This window comes from Drosophila gunungcola, unplaced genomic scaffold (genome assembly GCF_025200985.1).
Source record: "Drosophila gunungcola strain Sukarami unplaced genomic scaffold, Dgunungcola_SK_2 000148F, whole genome shotgun sequence".
In the NCBI taxonomy this organism is placed as follows: domain Eukaryota; kingdom Metazoa; phylum Arthropoda; class Insecta; order Diptera; family Drosophilidae; genus Drosophila; species Drosophila gunungcola.
The window spans coordinates 137,501-155,824 of NW_026453309.1; the positions used below are offsets into that span (position 1 = coordinate 137,501).

Consider the following 18,324-nt stretch of genomic DNA (forward strand, 5'->3'; position numbering starts at 1 on the left):
GTGAGCGTTGGTGCAAAAGTTTGGCGATACTACGAATCGGGGATGTGAGGGTTTTGGAATGGCTATAAATAGAGCTGAGTTTGGGTACCGTTCTTGAAGGTCGTCCTTTAACTAATCAGCGTAGAAAAAGAAGCCACCACCCCCTAAGCGAAATATAATATAAAAAAATTAAACCACCTGACAAACTTTCTTCCTTGAACACACGCACGCACACAGTGCCTTCCACATGCACACGCACACCCACACCCACACGCACTCCCACACGCACACCCACGACCACGCATTTACAAACATGCAGATTTGTCAAATGTTTTGACAAACTTTTCCTCCCCCGCATCGCATTACACAAAAGCCTGAGCACAGAAAAGCAAAATACGGTGGATAAATCAAAAATTGTAAATAGCAGCACATAAATCGATTACCTTGCCAGGCTCTCGTTAACCCACAAAGAACGGAACATAAATAAACCATTTTTAATATGCGAATAAGCAGCTTTACCTTTTCCAATACCCTATCTCTAAGTTACATGATTTTTTAAAAATTTGTTTCTTACTCACAAGTGTCTTGCTTTGTTTTAAAAATGTTACCTATTGTAACTGGTAAAAATTCAAAGAAAATTATCACTTTTAAAACTATTAAAGCAATTGACTTTAAATATGTTCGAAGAGTTTTATCTAAATATTAAATGAAAATATTATAGCCAAACACAGCTTTTTAAATATTTATTTAATTAGTTTTATTTTAAAACTTAAAATGTAGGTAACATGCATATATATTGCTCTGCAGAAATTAAAAGGGTATTGAAAATGTTGTAGTGTTTGCTAAGATACCTTTATTTGTATATAAATAACATAAAGTTTTTTTAAGATTTGGAATTTGTTTTTAGTATTTCCTTAGTTCTAATTCTATTTTATAGAGCGTTTGAGGTGCCGCGAATTTTTTTGTTTGAAAGCCTGCTTTATTTGCCAACAATTGTTGGTTCCTTGGTTTATTTTTTCCAGTAACTGCCTTTTGCGTGCCTTAACTTTCACCCACTCCCCGGAAATTTCTCCACTGTGGGTGGTGGGCGGCAGTGAAGCGGGAGCTGGCTTCAAGGTGACTTGCCATTGATTTCGCTTATTATTATGGTAGAAATTTTTTTTGTGCTTTATTTTCCTTACCTTTTATTTTTACCTTTTTTTAACGTTTTTTTTTTTTGTTGTGCTGCAAGGTGCTCTTTGCTCTTTGAGCTTTAGAGCGCGGCAAGGATTTAATTTTATGGCCCCCGGGAGCGTCGCCCCGTTGACTTATTGTGCTGATATGATTAAGTGGTTCGTTGGCTCCGGCTTTATGACAAGTGCAGGATCCTTTTGGGAGGAGCAGTGGGTCCTGATTTGGCCCGGCTTTTGCCAGTTGATGGTGCATGTGAAGCAGCTTCATATTTGTCAAAAATGTTTGCCTTTAATGGGTCGCTTTAAATTTAATTTTGATTCGATTCGTTTCGTTTCGATTTGATTTGATTTCATTTGATTTGCTTCATACACCTTAAAAGTTTATCTTACCAGCTCACCACTTAAAATTTTGCCCCCCGCTCGACTGGCCCAATTGATTGAAATTAGATGAGCTTTTCATAATACAAGACCTAAGCCGCACTTCTCCCTCGTCAGCCATCTACTCGGATGCTTGGATGTTTGAATGTGTGAGCGTGTGCGTTTTCCATTAAGTTGGACTCGTTTTTCCCGTTTCCCCCGTTTCCCCCGTTTTCCCCGTTTTCCCTTTTTCCCGATCCCCACAACTACCTGGGAAAAGTTTGCTCAAGCCCCGTGCTTCTTACTCCTCCCAGCTCCAAACTGTGGACTACGGAATATGGAATACGGACCACGGAGTAGGAACTGCGAACTCCGGCCCGGGCAACGCTAATATCCCTCAAGTTGCCACCGACTTTGTGCCAAATTGGTTATTAAAAGAGTCAACTAGTACGAGCCAGAAATAAATTGAGAGGCAACCGCGCCAGGAATTCCCTAGCACAAGCACTTCGAAAATAATAATAAAAGAGGGCAACTTCGAGGGCCATCAGGATGTGTTGCAATTGCTTTCTGATTTTTCTTGAGGGCATCCGACGCCCGAAAGTATTTCCAAGTATTCTGACAATGCATTTCACTCACTTGCTGGGAAAGCTTTATATATTATTTCTCTGGCGGTTTCCGCGTTTCGGGAAATTTAAAAATGATTTTCCTAAAAGTTGTGTATTGAGTGAAAAATAAAATACTAAGTATTATTTGTTATTTATTTGACATCCTAGCATTCTAGCAAATATAACTTATAGTTTAGTGTGCAAGTACCGAAAAATTACAATATTTGTATCACATAATTTATAATCACATAATCAAAGTGGGTTTCCGATCTTTGAATTGCCAGGCTGAAATATTATTTTTGAATTATTTAATTTAACTGAGGTACATTTATTTAGTGAAAGTGATATAAAATCTGTTCCGATTTTAAAATTCGCAGGCTGAAAGTTTTGTTTAAGTTTTTTATTTAATTCTGATAAAATCTTTGTTAAATATTAGTCACGTAAATAGTAGAAATTGCTCAACCTCAAGTCGCAATTATCAAGAAATGGAAATGTTGAACATTTCAATTAGGTCACCATAGAAAACAGGGCATAAAAAGAGATGGCATGCACTAAGACCTCCTCGCTCTAATCAATTGTCTTGCAAGGAGGTCATTAGAAGCTTTCGAACTAATTGAGTAATTTGCTCACCTTGATTGCTTTCGAGGGAAGTTATATGCATGTACGTATGTGTGGTTGTCAGGACATTCGCTTGCACTTTCTCTCGCACACACAAATACACAGCTTGCACCGTCATTTGCTCCTTCATTATTTCGCACTAATTAACGTTTCGCGACAAAAGGTGGCGCTTTATTTTTACAACTGCAACTGCGTTTTACGGCTGCTCCTATGCTGCAACAGTTGCTACACAGCAAGAAAATTTGTCTTAACATCAAATAGATTCTATACAAAAAAAAAACAAAAAGAAATGTACTTCTGCAAAGGATTTGCAAAATACTTAAGCTATATCATATAGTTTATTATAAACTGCCATCAAAAATTTCCAAAGAGTTGATATTAATATAAATCTAAATTTCTATTTAAGAACATTTCAGCCTCTTATGACGACAGTGAACGTATAAAAATAAACAACACAAATAGAGAATATCGACAAAAATAATAGATACAATTGTTCGTGCAATATAGCCTGCCTGCTTAAACAAAACAAGCTAATAGTGTTCAATTAATATCCATGGTACTTTAATATTATATTAAAAAGGCATACCGAGACTGCGCTAAACTATTTACATTTAAACAAAAATTAACTGTCTTAAATAGTTAAAGATAGGGAACATGCGACCTACAAAAATGTCTCAGCATGATAACAATGTGAGAATATATAAAAGATTATTTTTTAAATTACTTTATTCCAAATCATGAATTGGAGAACCCAAAAAAAAACCGAAACACCGTTGACATATTCATGGCATTTTTGTCAGTGTAGTGCTGCTGCTACGGGTATTGCTGCCACTTGAGGACCACTTAAGGGGCGTGTTTCGACTTAATTGCTGTTTATGAGCGGGTTGGCCCAGTAATTAAACAATTTCTTTTGGCCCGGCGCAGAACAGTTTCACTAACGGCGCCAAGTAGCGAGTTGGTTAAAAGGCATACGTGAAAGCCACCCACAAAAAAACACCAATGTAAAAAAAAAAATCAAATCAAATGCCTATTGAGCAATACTCGTTAACAAATAAATTAGCAAATTAATGATCATATGTATGTAGGTTGCATCTAGGAGAGAATGAAGGCGTCCTTGGCTTTGGTGGGTCCATTCCGGTGGCTTATTCCGGTTAAGTCCTAGACCTTCTCCGCCGCATTCCGCTCGATGTAGTAGGGCGCCGCCCCGATCTCCTTGCACTTGTATCTCAATTTGCAGCACTCCGGAAAGGGTTCGCCCGGGGATATGCGCTCTCCGCGATTGCAGTTCTCGATCCGCAGCTTACCACATCTGCAAGGAATCAGAAAAATCATTTAAATGTTCAAATTTATCAAGAATAAAGGTTGCTTCCTTTCTTGTTTTAATTTACTAGTCAACCAACAAACAAATTAGGTTCACATAAGCCCAGCTGATTAAGGGGATGAATGTATGTACTCAGCAAACAAAATCAAAATGCAATTAAAAAGGGAAACAAGGTTGAATTTAAATTAAAAAAGGGACAAAAACATGACAAAAATTGCATATATTTTATAACGTTTTTCGTAGTAATATTAAAATAGTTTGATGGCTGAATTAAGGCTTAATCAGAATAAGCCACTCTTAACTTTTACATTTTACCAATGGCAACAAAGTAAATTCTACGAATACTTAATTAAACGTCAATTAATTAAAATATACCTATTGTATATTATTTAAAATAAACATGTCAATCATATATGCTTTATAAAATAAATATGGACATATAATTAATTACATCTCAGACGCAGAGGTTTTGTTGACACTTTGTTTTTATGAATAAAAAATCAGCTTAATTTTATCGTGAATCACGATATTTTTTAGCTTTGTTTCTTTTTGTTTTTTGGCAGAGTCACGCAATAGCAATGTTTTATGCATTATGTTATATAGAAGGACTGGAAGTAGGTAGTTCATGGCTCAGGAAAGCCCTTTCTCTCATGAAATGTAAATTTTAATGAAAATTTAAGTTGCTCATAAGTTTGTTCATCGGCTTATGTTTATTTCTTTTTAATGATTAATGTTTTTAATGTTTCCTTTTATTAGGAAAATAAAGATTTAACCGCCCAGTCGTTGAGAACACACTAAAATAAACCATCTGATTATGACTATGGGAAACGTGCCACATTAAGAGAAATAAAGCCTTTGAGTTTCGAAGATTGCGACCGACTTTGATCAAAGGGATTCGTTGCCTTAAAAACTTTGTCATAGCGAAAATATGCTACCGAAAAAACACTTAAGACCTGAAGAGCAAATTCCATCTCAGATCTGGGGCAAAACTTTTAGTTTCCCTCAATTTAGTTTTTAGTCAACCTCCCTCCCCTCCCCCCACACGAATGAAAAGCCGCAAACGAAAGGATGTCAGAGGCGGGGACACCCCCTCAAAATTCATTTAGCTCTCAGCTCTTTAGCTTGACCTAGAAATTACGGTCTCATCTTCTGCGCTACTTGGCGAACTCGAAAGTAAAACTAGAAACTTGGCGGGAAGTCGCTGTTGCAGTGGCAAATGGTTGACAAGGCGTCATCTTCGGCGTTTCGTTGGATGTGCGTTCGTTCGTTCGTCTTATCAGTGATTCAGCAAAGTGCCATGAAATACAGCCAGCAAAAAATGTTTAATTCGGGAAAAATTAGAAAAAATATGTATATTTCAGGACAAAGTGTTTTTGGGTTAACCCAGCTGCCTAGCTTACATATGCAACTTTTGGTTTATTTATGATAGCAAACTAGGAAATTGTTAAGTAAATATGTTTTTAAAAATATTTTAAGGATGATTTTTAAAAGCCCTTTACAAATATGTTTTTTTTTTTTTTTAATTTTAGTTTAAAAATACTATTGTGTGTCTATCCTTTAGATTTTCTAGGATTTCCCTAACTAAACATGTATTTCTATTCTTTTGTTAACTAAAATAAGTGTATTAGAAATCTGCAATACGGAACAATATATATTAATCTTATATTAAGCGTTTCTGAATATCTATTTGTTGATAGTTGTAATGTTTAACTCTTTAAATTGATTGGTTTTCCAGCGAAAAACCTATGTCATCTTCGAAAAACATGACATTGGTACCACCATAAAAACGTTTAAATTATTTTCAAATAATAACTGATATTAAAAGTTGATCTTTAAATAATAAATGCATTTATGCAAAAGATTGTTGAAAAGCCCTTTATCATGTCTAATAATAATTGACTAGTTATATAGCTGATCTTTGTTACATTCATTTGCAAGTTATTTGTACATTTGCAACGAAAATATTGATGCGATTTTCTCTTCTCTTTGTTGATGCAGAAAACCAGTACTCTAACATACTTGTTTGTTAGCAATGTTTTGCAATGAGTTTTTTCAGTCTACATTGAGGATGGTTTAATGGCCAGGTCAAGGCACTCTGAACTTCTGAACTCACCCCTCGATAAGTATTGAGCCATCCTTGTGGCAGGTCAGCCGCTGGCAGGGAGAAATGCCATTGTTATTGTTGACGCCCAGCTCGAGGATGTCTCCGCGGTAGATACATTTGCCCGGATTAGCTGTTCGGTCCGGATGTTGAATAAATATATATGTATATAAAGTGTAGGTAGATGGATGGGGATTCGCTCACCTGCATCCGGCGGTATCAGGCCCGAATATCCGCTCACCTGAGCGAACAAAATCGAAAGCAGGGTGCCTGCGATTGCCAATGGGATCAGCGGACTTGAGTTTCGCTCCGTGGACATTGTGACCGCGTTCGTGTTCAAAACTCGACTGACTTGGACCCGGACTCCGATCGTTGTTGCGTTGTTGTCCACTCCGCATACAGTACATACTCAATAGAGATTGCCGAGTGAGTCGTAGCTCCGTCCCATTTTCACTGAAATGACGAAGAAAGATTCATATCAATTGATTTTATGCCATACCCATTACTGGGGAAGTATGGCCTATTAGAGCAAGATTCCCAAATAAGTTAAATAAAAATGAAATTTTAATTTTTAGCTTATCTTATGCATAAAATTTGAGCTGTAGGCCTTAAGCTTAAGATTAAATTTTAAATAAAAATGAAATTATTTGAAATATTATTGCCCTTCCTGTAATGAGGTCTGTTTGTACTCAAAATACCTTATCCCCATTTATTCTCTGACTTTGATAAATGCTAAAAGCGTACCTTGACCATTTAATGAAACTATTATAAAATAACTGTAGCAATAGGAATACCCACCATTAATTGGGTATTCAACAGTCGAATCCCCGACCGATTGGGTTCGTTAGCGTTTTTGTTTTCGGGTCCGTTGATTATTATGTATTACTATTTAATTGAAGACGCCACTCCGAGCGGCATCGCGTCTCTTGATTCTTGATTCTCGATTCTCGATTCTGACGAGATCGGCGGAGGTCAGGCGGTTTATCGGCCACATTTCATTACAGCACTTTACTCTGCCTCAAATTGTTCTAGAATGTTAGCACAATTGATGGCAAAAGCGGGACAGATACGGGGCGAAATGGGGATTCGGAGATAACTAGGCGAAGTGTATCAGAAATCGGTAAATCTAGGGCTGGCAAAATACAAGCTATTCTATTCTAGTATGCCACAGAATAATCATTCATGTAATGTAAATTGTTTTGTATTTTTTTAGCAAGAAAAATTCGTTTAAAAGTTCTTTTAATTTATTTAGAACTCATTAGCTTAAGTGAAGCGTAAAAAATAACCTTTTTTTTAATAATTTATATTTTATTTTTGACTGTTTTAAACTGATTTAACTGATTTAAGTACAAATACCTAAAAAATCAATATATTGTCAGAAAACATTAAAATTCCCGTATTGTTTTAATACCTTGTAAAGTTTTAAAAAATATGAATTTTAAACGTTCGTTAAATTTGTTTAGAACTTATTAGTTTAGGTGAAGTTTTAAAAATAACCTTTTTAGAGAAAACATTAAAATTCGCATATTGTTTTATTTATTCAATATTGTTTAGCTCTAAATAAAGATTTGCCTATGGCAGATGTTCGAAAGAAGAGATTTTACTTAGCCAATTTGTCAAAATTGTTGGTTTATTCTTTGATGGCTAGAAAGCCAAATAAGATAAATTTTTTTACATTTTACTTAAATTAAGCCGTTTTACGGCACTCTTCAATTAAGGGGATCACAAATTCGAAGAATGTATTGGTCACACTCAATTTGCGCATTTAAGGAACTAGTTCAGTGGCAAATCTTAATGAAATGCATTCGTTAGCTTAACCCGCACACAGAAGCAGACAAATGTTGTGGCAACTTGTGAAATCCAATTGAGACGAGTCCTTCGACAGTGGTTCCACCACCCCTCTGGCCTTCGCACAATGTTTGCAATGCTTGCTGGCTATTAAATTTTTAATCAAGTTAAAGTGTTGTCAAACACTTCATTCAGCCAGTTCTATTCAACCAGCCAGTCCCCCTTGGAGTTCCCATTTTGGTGGCAGTCAGAAACAGAAACAGCAGGCAGACGACCTAGGGATATCAGATATATAGTATGTGGTGATATGGGAACATGTTACTTGCCGCTCCCACTCCTGTTTTGCACCGCGAACTCCCACTGCCACTCCCCTTCGACCTTCTTTTCCGTTCATTTGGTGTCGTGTTAGTTATGCATGCATTCATTCGTTCATTCAGCGACATTCATTTCGTTTCATTGCATTTTCTTACAACTTTCCATGGCATATGGATGGCCCACTGCATGCAGCAACCAAACTAACCCGCCACCCACTCACCCACCGCACACCACACACCACAGTGCCATAACCGCATTGTAGGAACCGCCTTTTCACCCACCAAACACTATCCTTAGCCCACCACCCACTTCCTTTGGCTGCCGCCAATCCCTGTGGACACTTGTTCGTGTTCCCCTTTATGATGTAAGGCTTTCCTTGCCGCTTTCTTTTTGTCCCTGCTACCTCTTAATATGTTGAGCATAACAGGCCTCTTTCAAATTTTCTTAAATCTTTTTTATTTAGCTTGCACTTATTTAAAGCGGTTTCAGTTAGAGCTTTCAGTTAAAACTATATTTTATAAGTGCGTAGGCCACAGAACTTATCAAAATATATTCCAAGACTAATATATTTAAATCATACATTTTATGACTGGAAATTATTATTTATTCATAAGGACATTATTGTTTTTATAAATTTACCAGTTACAGTACATTTTGCATAAAAGAAATCTGTTTAAAACATATTAATACTTTAAATTAATATTAAGCCATAAAATTAAACAAAAATATTATCTTTAAGTCATTAAAGTCATTATTGTATTTACATCGAAATTCTTAAGGATTGTAATTTTTCGAAAAAAAACCTTTGACATTATGTGATTAATTGAATCAAATAAAATATAAATGAAATTAAAAACTCCTTCAACCTCATCTTATTTAAAAGGGTATGAAGAATTCAAATCAAATATTAATACATTTTTAGAAACTATGAGGTTTTACACCTAAACGAAAGGGTAATGAAAATTCGAACCTAAGTTAACTGCTGCATACTGTGCCTTTTCTGTTCGCCTTTGTGGTAAATGAAATGCAAATAAATTGTCAACTGCAGCTAAATAAAATTTTAATTTATAACGGGTTTGACTAGCATTCATTGTGCAAAGGGTGGACAGAGGGGGAAAATGGCTAGGGGATATTGCCTCAAGAAAGGTGAATGCAGCTGAAAACCATCTAAGTAATTGAAACGGAAGAAAGATTTCCTTTGTCATTTGAATGCTGTAAATATTTATTGAGCTCTGTGATATAAAATGGCAGTATACCATGTATAAAGTAATGAATAAGACAATGTCAATGCATATGGTATAACATATAATTTAAAATGGTAACTGATATTCCAAAAAGGTACAAACACAAATGATAAGGCGCTTTAGCTTATAGAAAAGCGACAAACGTCTTTACTTGCGACAAGTGCTCTAAATAATAAATATGTTTTGAAAGAAAAGGAAACTAATTAAATAAATACCTAATAAAATATATTTTAAAATATATATAGTTGAAAAAAAATTTGCTTTATTTAATTCTTTAGATTTTTTATAAAATTTTTGTTAAGTGTGATTTGTTTAAATTTTATGAAAGATTAACATATTTTTAAGATTAAATAAAATTATTCGAAATTTCATATTTTTAACAAGCGATGTATTTCATAAATTGTAATTTCGGTTATTTTTTGCCATTTTACCTTCTTAATCAACTAAAAATGTTAAAATTTTAAATTTCAAAAACAAATATATATTCTTTTAGTCTTTTAAATGTTAAGGCACAGAACCCAACAAACACGTTTAAAAATGTTTTAATTTTTCTAATAAAACCAAAATAACGCGTATGCTTGTAAGTATTTTTAGCAAAACTCTGCTTTGAAATGGCTTTGAATAACATACATTCAAAGCAGATTGTTACCCAGGCAAATGACTTTTGAAAAATACCTTAAATATCGATGGCTCAAGGTCTTCTCGAAACCGCGAATCACCCACCTTGTTCGGTCTGCTCGCTGGGCACCAAAGTCGCAACTGCATGCGTTGGATGGGTACTTGGACAAGTGGCCACAAATTGTGGCATGGGTGGATTCGTAGCCCCTTTTTTTTTTTGGGTATTTCGGCATTTGGGCATTTCGGCATGTCGCCATGTGGGCACCCCCTTTGGCCGCAGCTAATTCGCATTTGATTATTTAAATTAGCGAAATGAGTGACAGACAGAGGAAGGCAGGCAATGGAGGCAAATGGCGGAATGGCAGAATGGCGCTCAAATTGAATAGTTTGTGCGGCCGATGTCCGAAAAGATCCAAAAATAAATGTCATAGTGGGGCCTGGAGAGCTGTGGTGCTGGAGCAAAGGCAAAGGCAAAAGCAAAAGCAAATCGGACCATCGAGCACATCGGCAGTGCTTTGTTGGACCGCCGAACTGCGAGACTAGCGAGACCAGCAGCCAGCGACCAGCGACCACTCGAATTCACATTTCGCATTTTTATTTAGAAAATGTATTCAGTGCAGGGGCGACATTCGCAGCGGCAACGAAAGCGACAGCCATAGCACACCCGCACACCCACACATACGCAGACACGAACAGTCACACACACACACACGCACACATTAAACACACACACACACACACACGCACACAGAAATATACACACACACACACATACCGAGCAGATCGAGGAGATAGCAAAAGGAAAGTGGCCAAGAAGGAATAGAAAGGATAGTGTGCCCCGGAAATGGCCAAATTAGTGACTTACATCTTCATCGCCAGCTCGCTGGTGCTCTGGTACCTTCTGCTCTTCGGAGGCAGGGGCGGCATGGGCGGCATGGGCGTGGAGGCCACCAACGGGCACGGGGGGCAGCTGGAGGGACGCGACTTTCACCACCACGGCGGCAGCCACCACATACGCCGTAAGTACACACGGGGAAAAAATGCAATCTCACATCAGGAAAACTCATCTAAAGTCCAGGAAAAATTGTGTCTAAAGTCTGTCGAAAAAAGACAAAAAACGATAGTATCAAATAAATAATCTCAATGTAGAAAAGTTCCCATTTTATTAGGAATTTAAATAAGGCGAAAGCTTAAACCTATCAAAAAATTCAAAGTAAAATAATTAATTTTAGTTTAGAAAGTGTTTTAGTTGTATTAGTGTTTTTACAAAACTGAAAGTGAACTTACTTTTTATAAAACAATGCAATTTATTTAGGACCGAATCAGTCTTTAATCAATATTTTTATCTCTAATTTCAAACGTGATTTTTTAAGAAGAACTTTTTAAAACTATACATAAATTCTGATTGTTTCTGAAATCTTACAAACATATTTTTAAGATATTTCGTTAATTCTAACTTGCTATTCGCATTTTAAAAACGTTACATTTTCGAGCAAATTACTTGTTATTTTTTAGAAGCAGAGATAAGTTACAATTAAAAGAAAAGTCTAAAAAGTAGCAGTAAAGAAAAAGTAGTTGTATGTTTTGTTTTTAGCTATGATCCCGTAAAAAATGATTGCAAGGGCTTTGAGTTATAATCAGTACTCTTATATTAAAGCTAGCTTTTTGTGTCCTTTAATGAAAGCTTAATCGTTTATATGTTATGTGATAAGTTTTGGATTTTCTACAGGCAACATCAACCACTGCTGGCGCCGCTACGATGGCTACAATCTGCAGAACACCGTGGTCAACAAAAAGGAGCAGCTGAAGAAGCCCTATGGCATATTGTGCAACTTTAAGTGCACCTGGTTCTTCACCGTCAGGTTAGTCCTGTCCTCGCCTGTTTTTTTGTTCCGATGCCTACCGAAATTTCACGTTTCATTACAATATATTGTTGCAGCTTCCCCACTTGCGAGTTCATCTACGATTATAAGTTATCCTGTGTGCTATTTACGTCACTGCCCGACTGTACCAGCGTCCAGTGTACGCTTTTGAATTACTTCGAGTAACTAGTGTATCTAATTAAGCCTCTTTTTTTTTTGGATAGCATAAGTCTGATTAATACTAGATTTTATATGAACATGTGGAGAGAGAGGAAGTATAATTAAACACCTAATTTATGAATATAAATTGTTTCATTTAAATTATGGAATGTTCACACGAAGACTTGCGTTTCATCTTCTTTAAGCTAAGAAAATAAATAATCTGATAATAATAAAAAATACTAATTTATTTTTTAAGGAACAACAAATTGCTTGGCAGATTTTAACAAGCTGAAAATTTTGTAAGGATTTATAATTGCATAATACTTACTTTTTAAAATGTTCTAACAGCTTTGAATATTTTATTATTGAACTATGTGTTCGCAAGTTTCAACATAAACCTTTTATTAAGACTTAAAAGAAGCATAAGAGAAAACCAGTTTTGATACTTTGCTTAATTATACCAAAAGTTTATACAGTATAACCTTTGATTATGCCCTTTTAACTCAGTCTTGTAGACATTGCTTGTGTTTTCTTGAGTTGCCATGAATCAATGGACCAATAACTATTCCAATTCCATGTCGACTTAAGATGAAGTTATGCTGGTAGCACATAAAATATACACATTCAGTCCAAAGTTCACGGCTCGTGTCTGTCTCACTTAAAGTTGCCGCAAAGTCGTAGAGTCAACAGCGCTCTGTTCGCACTCCATTTGATGGCAAAGTTGAAAAGCCACAAAAGCTATCAATGTACCCATCCAAGCCAACCGAAACTTGCCACGTCCCCTTGCTGTAGGGGGCGGTGGCGAGGGACGGGTGCCACGCCCAATTACCTGGCCATGGCCACATACCTGTAAGCTGGCCAGAAAAGCAATCCACTTTTTGTAGTAAACAAATTTGAAACACTTTGTTACCGACGTCATTTTTTCGCCCACCGCTTTTCCCTTTATTTTTGCCCCACTTTTGCCCGGTTAAAAGCGATATATCCGTCCAACTTAACGGCTGAAAAGCGTTCGCGGGAAGTCAACCAATCTTGGTTAGTCCATGGCAATGGCTGTACCTGAACCCGAACCCTAACTCGGCTAAACTCCTGGCCCCCCGACAAACAGCCGCAAATAAATCGTTCGACATTTATAAGCCAGTCAAAGTTATGCCAAAGCGTTTCCTGAAAATTTGTGTACCGTGGGGTAGGGTAAAAGTTGGCAGATGGGGGCTGAATGTCAGGTGCTAGCTAAAAATAAGATAAATTATGTGGCTGTAGTCAATGGAGCTGTTAACTCGCGCACCTGCGCCGGCGTGTCCCATTCCCCAACCCTTTCTGACCAACTAACTGCCATCGGAGAGCTCCGTAGAGTGGGTCGGCAATTTCGAACTCACACGCTTCTACTTTTTGGCCCGGGCCCAAGCCAGATGGGGCCGCACTTTAATGGAATCAAACGAAATGGCATTGATCGCTGAAGGCCAACGCACCCGCACACCACAAAACGCAGAAGATCAAGCGATCTCCGCGGCTCGACTCGATTCGGTCAGTCAGTCAGTTGGTTCTATTTGGAACTGGGATTTGGGTCGTGGTCGTTCTGTATAACTATATATATGCATATATAAACATAGGTATATGGGGTATACGCCAGTAGAATGCAAAAATATCGGATAGCTTGGGGAACTGTGCGTAGTGCGTGGTGTGTAGTGCGTAGTGCGTAGTTTGCTCGCTTTATTGCATTGCGGTGCGTTGGCGGTGGCTTCTATTTCAATGTTGATTGGCAAATTACGACAATTTGTGAGTTTCTGGGGGCTGGGAATTAGATTATTTTGAAATAGTTATAAACAAATTAATTGCGCATTACGCATTTACGCATTGGGGCAAACTGAAACCGGCAATGCGGAGTGCCCATGTAAACAGATTATGATCAATTATTGCATATTGCAAAATATTTCAAATTCTAGATACCTTTATTTTATTTCGTCCCACTTTTTGAACCAATAAACTGATTTCTACATGTTTAGTCATATTATAGATAGCATATTTACATACGAACTAAAATGTTGTTAATTTTCAATGCATTTAAATAGGTATATATCATTCCTGGGCGTGTGCAGCTGGAAATGCGATTCATAACGCAATTTGGTTTCGAAAATGTAGATATTTAATGACATTTGATTCGAGTGATTGATTAGATCATTGAGTGATTGACTGATTATGCCGAGTTGAAGTGACCTAGCAAATTTACTAAAAATGTTGCATTCCATGATTATATGCATTCATGGCAAGCCACACTGCCTCCCAACCAGCAGCCCCTTCACCTGAATTCAGCGATAGATGACTGATTTGCCACACAAAAGGTGCCAACAGCCATAACTACCATCCCATGAGATCCGAAACTGAAACCGAAATGGAAACCGAAAACGAAACCGAAACGAAAAACGAAAAACGAGGATGGCAAAGTGTGACTGACTCTCCCTCTTGGTCTGGACTTACACTGAGAAAAAATAGCAATAATAATAATAAATACACTTTGTGAAAATATTCTTCAACATATATAAAATGGCGCCCAACGTGGGGCATAATGGATGATGCACTGGTATAGCTACATTTAGCTATACAATCTTACTGCTTGGTAAGAGAGAAGAAGAAAAGCGACGATGAGTATTGAGTTCCGTAATTGTATGTGCATTTTTGTATTTTTAATTATTTCTTAGGATAAATGGATCATTCGGTACAAGATTTTTGTATGGACCTATGTAAGATATAGTCATATCTGCTTCGAAAAGTAATAATTTCTCTGCGTGTGGTAATCATATTAGAAAAGCAGGAGAAGAAGATGGAGGCAGATGGGGTCGCACACCCACACAGCCGCATGCGATAATTTATCAATTGGCATCAATTTAGGTGCACACAAGCTCAAACTCGTGGCATTTCTTTGCCGTTTTGTTTATTTGTATCATGTTTTTTTTTTCTCGTCCCATTTCGATTCGTTCGCTTCGCTGGTGATTTTGGGCACATTCGCGACATCCATCGCTGGCGGCGGTTAAAACCGCGCCGAGATATCCACGCATCGCACTCGAGGCATCCGAAGGCGTCCCAAATCGTCGCTACATGGCAGGCTCAGGTTCAGATTCAGTTTTGGCTTCAGCCTCAGTCTCGGCTTTCGAATCCGATTTTGGCGGCGAGCGTGTGTACGATTGCTGTGCAATGGCCAAATCGATAACAGAAACGAGAACCACAAAATCTACGGCAGCAACAATAACTGCAATACACACACGCAGAAGCACCACAACAATCGCATTTGTTTTGCTGTTAATCCTCTGCTGTTTATGTGATTACAACTATGGAAGTATGTAGTCATAATCATCTCCTCCCATTTCCAAATTTTTTTTTTGTTATGATCACGTTTTTTTCGAGTGGGTGTTTGTGGTGAAAATTCTATGTGACATCATCAGTTCGACAGAAACTGAGTTGCGTATCCGCCATGTGGTTAACTGATTGTTTCCCAAGATACAAAACTCGTAAACTGATTAAATGATTATATACAAAATTATTGTTAGCCGTGTAACCTCAAAACTAATAAAGTTATGGCTAATAATTAAAAACACAATTCATATTTAAATAATTTTTGTGCTACGTTTTTTTTTAATTTTTTTTTTGAAGTCACAGTGCTTAAAGAGAATGTACTTTACATACATTAATAACCAAACATATTTTCAAAATGAATGTTAAATAATATCATAAAATGCTTGAAATGAATTCATATAAAAAACCTAAATTGGCGCCATTTACAGAGTTTTTTCGTTTTAAATATATATATTTTTTATAAAGTGATATATATATATATATAATCTGATTTTAATTTCTGCACACCCACCTATATTTACTGTAGTCAATCAATAATAATTCTGCCGAGCTTCAGTAAAGAATCTGATTTCAATTCTGCTGAAAGAATATCAAAGTGTTGCACCCCCCCACGGCTAACCAAAGTTTTAGTTTTATTTTAAGTCGGAACTGACCGGCCTTTGAGAAATGTGAGGCCGAATGAATGGAGTGAATGGAGAATGATTTGGGCTTAATTGGCAGTCGAAGTCCTTACGCAACAAGAGACTCTGGCTCACAGATTAGTCATTTACACACATAACAAACATAACAAACGTAACAGACATAGCCAACCAGTTCAGCAATAACTTTTACCCATTTGCAGGCTGGGCATCGCAATGCTGGAGGAAGCACAATTCCGGCTCGATCCAAACGCCAGATGGAGAATTTAAGCGACCCTTTGGCATACTCTGCACATATCGCTGCTTTCTCTGGTTTCCGCCAATGTAAGTTATGCAATCACTCACCCACACCCATAAATAGCCATTGACTATAGCACCATATAACCACCATCCATCCATTCTGTGCCATTGAAATACTCAGACAACAGACAGAAGACAGCAGCCAGCACATGCAATTTGCAATTTATGCATGCCTCTGTTATTTTGTAGTGTGAATTGCATTTTAAAATAAACTTGTTTGGCGTTTGCTTGGGTCTTGCCTTTCGGACTTGCGCTTCCTATATACTATGTGTGGCATTTGAATTGCATAACAATTAAAAAGCCTGGCAGCATTGTTTCGATTCGTTTGGCTGCTTCTTGTTGCAGCGAGAAGCTGCCATCGCCATCGCCATCGCCATCACCATCACCATTACCATCACCATCGGAATAAATATTTTATCATCGATTTCTTGCATCCGCAGCATGCATCACGTGACCACCACCCCATAAAATCCCATCCCAAAAAACACATCCATTGAAAATGGCTCGTTTGTTGGCCTTCAGTCTTCAGTGTTCAGCGCTCAGTGTTCAGTGTTCAGTGTTTGCCTTTCAGTTACCCGTACTGCGAATTCATATTCGATCTGCGCTTATCGAGGCACTTCACATCCTTTCCGGACTGCTACGAGATTCGGTGCAACGAGACCTTCTCGTTTTTCGGCAAGGAGCCCAACTTCTGACATCCACCTGGCGAAGCAAGCTCCATCTTCCCCAGACTTTCCCCTTCTATTTTTTTTTTTTTTTTTCAGTACTATCTGTGACTAAGAATTGTATGCTTCAATAAATATGGGTTACTGCATAAAACAATGCGTGCGTTTGTCTTTGTCGAAAGTGTGAAAATTAAAAGCTCTGCACGTTGGGTGTGCATTTATATATTTCGTTGGCTTCAGACTAAGATTTATGCCGAAATGAGCGTTCTGTTTTGTTCCTTTCAGACCGATTTGAATAACTAATTGGTTTGCAGGGTTTTGGTTGGTTTTCCCTTTCCTTGATGTTAAAATATATTGGTATAAAGAGATTTAGCTTTATTATAAATATACAAATACGCTTAAGATAACAATAAATAGATTTTAAAATGCGAGAAATATATTTTTTTGCTAATATTGGCCGAGAAGTGAAACTTTTCAGCTTTAGCTTTGCGTATTGGTTTGTCCAAGTTTACAACAAAATAAATGGAAAAATATCTTTTTATAGCTAAATGTCTGAAATCATAAAATCTATTATCGGTTTTTCTATCAACAACCCCTGGAACAAGAAGGTCAACAGTTACACTCTAGTAACTTTTTTTGGTTCGTCACACAAATTTAAAATCAATTGGCATATACAGCTAAAAAATTTATTTTTTAGCTAATTTTCGCAAATTAAAAATACAAAAATTGGAAATTTTCATCTGTGAATGCCAATGGATTGAATATTTTATGACAAATTCAACGAGGTAAAAACTGTCCTAAAAATGCTAATGAACAGCACTTCTTCTTTGAATAATTTAATATTCTGTAATTTGAATGAACTCATAACTTCGAAATTACATCTAACGAAAAGTTAGCTGTCTGGTGTTTTTGTCTAATTTGGAAAGTAAATGCAGTCTACCATCCAAAGCTTGTATTATTCTATGTTAATAGTGCCCCCCAGTGACGGACAGTCATAAGGTTTGATTGCTTTAAAATCTCACATCTCCTGGAGCTCATGATGAATGGTTCTGCGACCACTTGCCACAATCCACACTTCACACTCTACTCGGGATCCTGTGAGAGGTGTTCATTGGGGCCTGGCTGCAGGCAATTTCCTTCACTTTCCTTTTCGGCTGGCTTTTAGTTGATTTCCGGTTTCGTAATAAAGGACAAACAAACAAATTAACAAAGGGCATGGCACAAAGGCCCAGAT

General features: G+C 37.1%; 3 protein-coding genes across 3 annotated transcripts; 2 read left to right on the forward strand and 1 right to left on the reverse strand.

Moving 5' to 3' along the window:
* Positions 1-3,733: 3,733 nt before the first annotated feature.
* LOC128265730 (uncharacterized) lies at positions 3,734-10,192 on the reverse strand. Its single transcript, XM_053001930.1, has 4 exons — positions 10,176-10,192; positions 6,358-6,606; positions 6,166-6,286; positions 3,734-4,040 (listed from the first exon to the last, which is right to left on the reverse strand). Exons 2-4 carry the CDS (start codon positions 6,470-6,472, stop codon positions 3,890-3,892), a joined length of 387 nt encoding a protein of 128 aa, XP_052857890.1. The 5' UTR covers positions 6,473-6,606; positions 10,176-10,192; the 3' UTR covers positions 3,734-3,889.
* Positions 10,193-10,546: 354 nt separating this feature from the next.
* Positions 10,547-12,309, forward strand: LOC128265722 (uncharacterized). The gene is made up of 3 exons (XM_053001920.1): positions 10,547-11,137; positions 11,848-11,980; positions 12,058-12,309. Exons 1-3 carry the CDS (start codon positions 10,963-10,965, stop codon positions 12,164-12,166), a joined length of 417 nt encoding a protein of 138 aa, XP_052857880.1. The 5' UTR covers positions 10,547-10,962; the 3' UTR covers positions 12,167-12,309.
* A 2,777-nt stretch (positions 12,310-15,086) lies between these two features.
* On the forward strand, positions 15,087-17,221 carry LOC128265723 (uncharacterized). Its single transcript, XM_053001921.1, has 3 exons — positions 15,087-15,470; positions 16,329-16,449; positions 16,997-17,221. Exons 1-3 carry the CDS (start codon positions 15,233-15,235, stop codon positions 17,118-17,120), a joined length of 483 nt encoding a protein of 160 aa, XP_052857881.1. The 5' UTR covers positions 15,087-15,232; the 3' UTR covers positions 17,121-17,221.
* The last annotated feature ends 1,103 nt before the right edge of the window (positions 17,222-18,324 follow it).

Coding starts and splice junctions, on each gene's coding strand:
- LOC128265722 (XM_053001920.1), top strand. CDS start 10,963: ATGGCCAAATTAGTGACTTACATCTTCATCGCCAGCTCGCTGGTGCTC. Junction 11,138..11,847: donor CGGCAGCCACCACATACGCC/GTAAGTACACAC, acceptor GATTTTCTACAG/GCAACATCAACCACTGCTGG. Junction 11,981..12,057: donor ACCTGGTTCTTCACCGTCAG/GTTAGTCCTGTC, acceptor ATATTGTTGCAG/CTTCCCCACTTGCGAGTTCA.
- LOC128265730 (XM_053001930.1), bottom strand. CDS start 6,472: ATGTCCACGGAGCGAAACTCAAGTCCGCTGATCCCATTGGCAATCGCA. Junction 6,287..6,357: donor CCTGATACCGCCGGATGCAG/GTGAGCGAATCC, acceptor CGGACCGAACAG/CTAATCCGGGCAAATGTATC. Junction 4,041..6,165: donor GGCTCAATACTTATCGAGGG/GTGAGTTCAGAA, acceptor GATTCCTTGCAG/ATGTGGTAAGCTGCGGATCG.
- LOC128265723 (XM_053001921.1), top strand. CDS start 15,233: ATGGCAGGCTCAGGTTCAGATTCAGTTTTGGCTTCAGCCTCAGTCTCG. Junction 15,471..16,328: donor ATGTGATTACAACTATGGAA/GTATGTAGTCAT, acceptor ACCCATTTGCAG/GCTGGGCATCGCAATGCTGG. Junction 16,450..16,996: donor TTTCTCTGGTTTCCGCCAAT/GTAAGTTATGCA, acceptor TTTGCCTTTCAG/TTACCCGTACTGCGAATTCA.